Source organism: Sprattus sprattus, assembly GCF_963457725.1.
Source record: "Sprattus sprattus genome assembly, chromosome: 3".
NCBI classification, from domain to species: Eukaryota; Metazoa; Chordata; class Actinopteri; order Clupeiformes; family Clupeidae; genus Sprattus; species Sprattus sprattus.
Window position 1 is genome coordinate 60,433,049 of NC_137922.1, and position 2,500 is coordinate 60,435,548.

The following is a 2,500-nucleotide window of genomic DNA, read 5'->3' on the forward strand; positions in this document are numbered from 1 at the left end:
TCTCTCCTCTTTCCTATTCAATCCCCCCCTCTCTCTCTCTCTCTCTCTCTGTCTCTCTCTCTCTCTCTCTCCCTCTCTCTCTCTCTCTCTCTCTCTCTCTCTCTCTCTCTCTCTCTCTCTATGAAAATGGCTGAAGGCAGGGACTTCAGGTTGTACAGAGGAATGGGGAGGAATACAAAGTAGCTATTTTGAGACATGTGTGTGAGTGTGTGTGTGTGTGTGTCTGTGTGTGGGGGGGGGAGGGGACCATGTTTCTCCCAAACTCTTTCTGATTACGGGGTTTGCCTTGATTCTTTGATACGTTTCACTGCATGCATATTGTATCTTAAAGTCTTAAAGCCAATTATTACTGCTTCTACGTTTTTGCTATGGATACTTCTTTGCTTGAGTTAAATTAAATTAAATGTATGAATTGAATTAAGAGTGTGGGATTCCGTGTGTAGAATATCAGAGTGACCACGTAAAGGTACGCATCAGAAGTAACGTCAGAGATGGATTAGTGTTCCTTTCACGTTAGGGCCGAAAATTAACTTTGGCTAAATGTTGACCTTTAGGTTTGAATGGAAAGACTTACGCTGCGTGGAAACGACAAATTCCATGCCTATAGGTGCTCTACATAATTCTCCACGCAGAAACAGACATAAAAGCATGAAAATACGGTTGGAAACACCCACTCGTCCCATGCACAACTTGGCCAAAACATCGAAATCATATTCTCAAGGCACATGAATCAGCGAAAAATGCCATATGTCTTCAGAATCTAATATGGGCTTAATTCAGGATAGTAGCCAATGTTAACGAAACTCTCTTGTAACGCCTCTTACATTCTTTGCATAAACCGTCCGGTTTAAGAGTAAGTTGATAACGTCAATGGCTTTGCTGTTTTATTTATGTTGATAAAGGTGAAAATAGAATCAATAGAAAACAGAAAGCATGTCCCCTCCGCATCTGACATCGCGCCCGCGGGTCTGTGTCCATGGTACTGAAGACAGCGCTTCCTTTCCACACACAATGCCTGCCAGAGCTTCTTACGTTAATGCATCCCTCTCTCCATACATTTCCATACACACACACACACACACGCACACACACACACACACACACACACACACACACACACACACACACACACACACACACACACACACACACTGCATCCCTCTCTCTCTCCATACATTTCCACACACACAGCAGGAACAGAAATAGCTTTCAAACCACCTGCATCATTTAGTTAGTTAAGCATTTCATATGAGACTAGGAGGGTTAACAGAACAAACTGCGATAAAAAATATATATATAATTAAGCGCCACCAAAAGACTACGCGTCTAATAGCGAGTTAGTGAGCCAAAGCTGTAGTGTTGGATACGCTTGACGCTTTTCCTTCACCTGACTCTCATAGAAGCACCGGCAAATGATAGATACACACCAGTCAATCACAACGCACACAGTCCGCGGCCGGTGAAGCGCTGCACGCGCGCGTCCGGAGACTCTTACCTTCTCTGTCACAGAGCTGAATCGCAGGCACACACACACACACACACACACACACACACACACACACACACACACACACACCGGAGACTCTTACCTTCTCTGTCACAGAGCTGAATCGCCTCTAAACTCAGATTCTTGATCATGTCTTCACACGGGCTCGTGGGGCTGCTAATGCTGTGTTCCACGCGGGGAACCTCCATTTTTCCGTAGTTTTTTTTTCGCGTTTCCGTGTCAACGTCTAGTCCTCCTGCCGGGTGTAATTTTTGTATATCGCCCGCCGTGCCGCAGGATTGATCTTCACCTTGAATCCGGACTCCACTCGCGTTTCTCTCTCGCTCTCGCTCTTGCTCGCTCCTTCCCTCCCCTTTCCAGGCTACCCTCACTGCTGGCGGAGAAGCGTCAGCGCCGCGTCATGGCCTCTCCATACGGCGCGCATTTCTCTCTGCGACATAGGGGCGAAAAGGAAAGATTAGGCGTCCGAGGCTAAGCGGAACCAAGGCTGGGGTTTTCTGAGCGGAACCAAGGCTGATTAGGGTTTCTTTACGTGCGCATGAATGAAATAAAACGGTTAACGAGCCACAAGTGTGTCTGTTCCGCCACCGATGAAGTAACGAACGAGACAGGTGGATTAGCGGCCGAGAGCTATAGAAAGGGAATTGAACGACTCCTTACATAACAGGATTAGCCTCCCCACTGGCCTCTGGTCAAGACGCTTTTGTTTCTTCAAGTCTGAGTCAACGGCATTTAAATAACCCTGTTAACTTATCAAGACCTTTGTAGCATCACATGTTAAAGGTCTGGCCAACGGGTCCCAGCGCTCAGCTATGTATCCCGTGTACATTTATGCTATAATATCATTAAGCATGTCTACCTTCGCTGGGAAGAACTTGAAAAGGCTCACCGCCAAACACAAATTATAGACTCGTGTAAAAGCCTATCTGTTAAAGGCACCCAGTGCAACTTTATGTAAACATTCAATGAAAAATAAACATTCAATTTCTACTA

The 2,500-nt window shown here is 45.9% G+C and overlaps 1 protein-coding gene across 1 annotated transcript in view; it reads right to left on the minus strand.

The window, feature by feature from the left end:
• phyhiplb (phytanoyl-CoA 2-hydroxylase interacting protein-like b) overlaps nucleotides 1-1,695 on the minus strand; it is a gene marked incomplete at both ends in the record, with an annotated part of 46,904 nt that extends 45,209 nt beyond the window's left edge. The window contains one exon of the mRNA XM_080834154.1: nucleotides 1,590-1,695. Within this exon, the coding sequence (XP_080690280.1) occupies nucleotides 1,590-1,695 (106 nt within the window). The remainder of the gene's footprint in view (nucleotides 1-1,589) is intronic.
• Nucleotides 1,696-2,500: the final 805 nt, after the last annotated feature.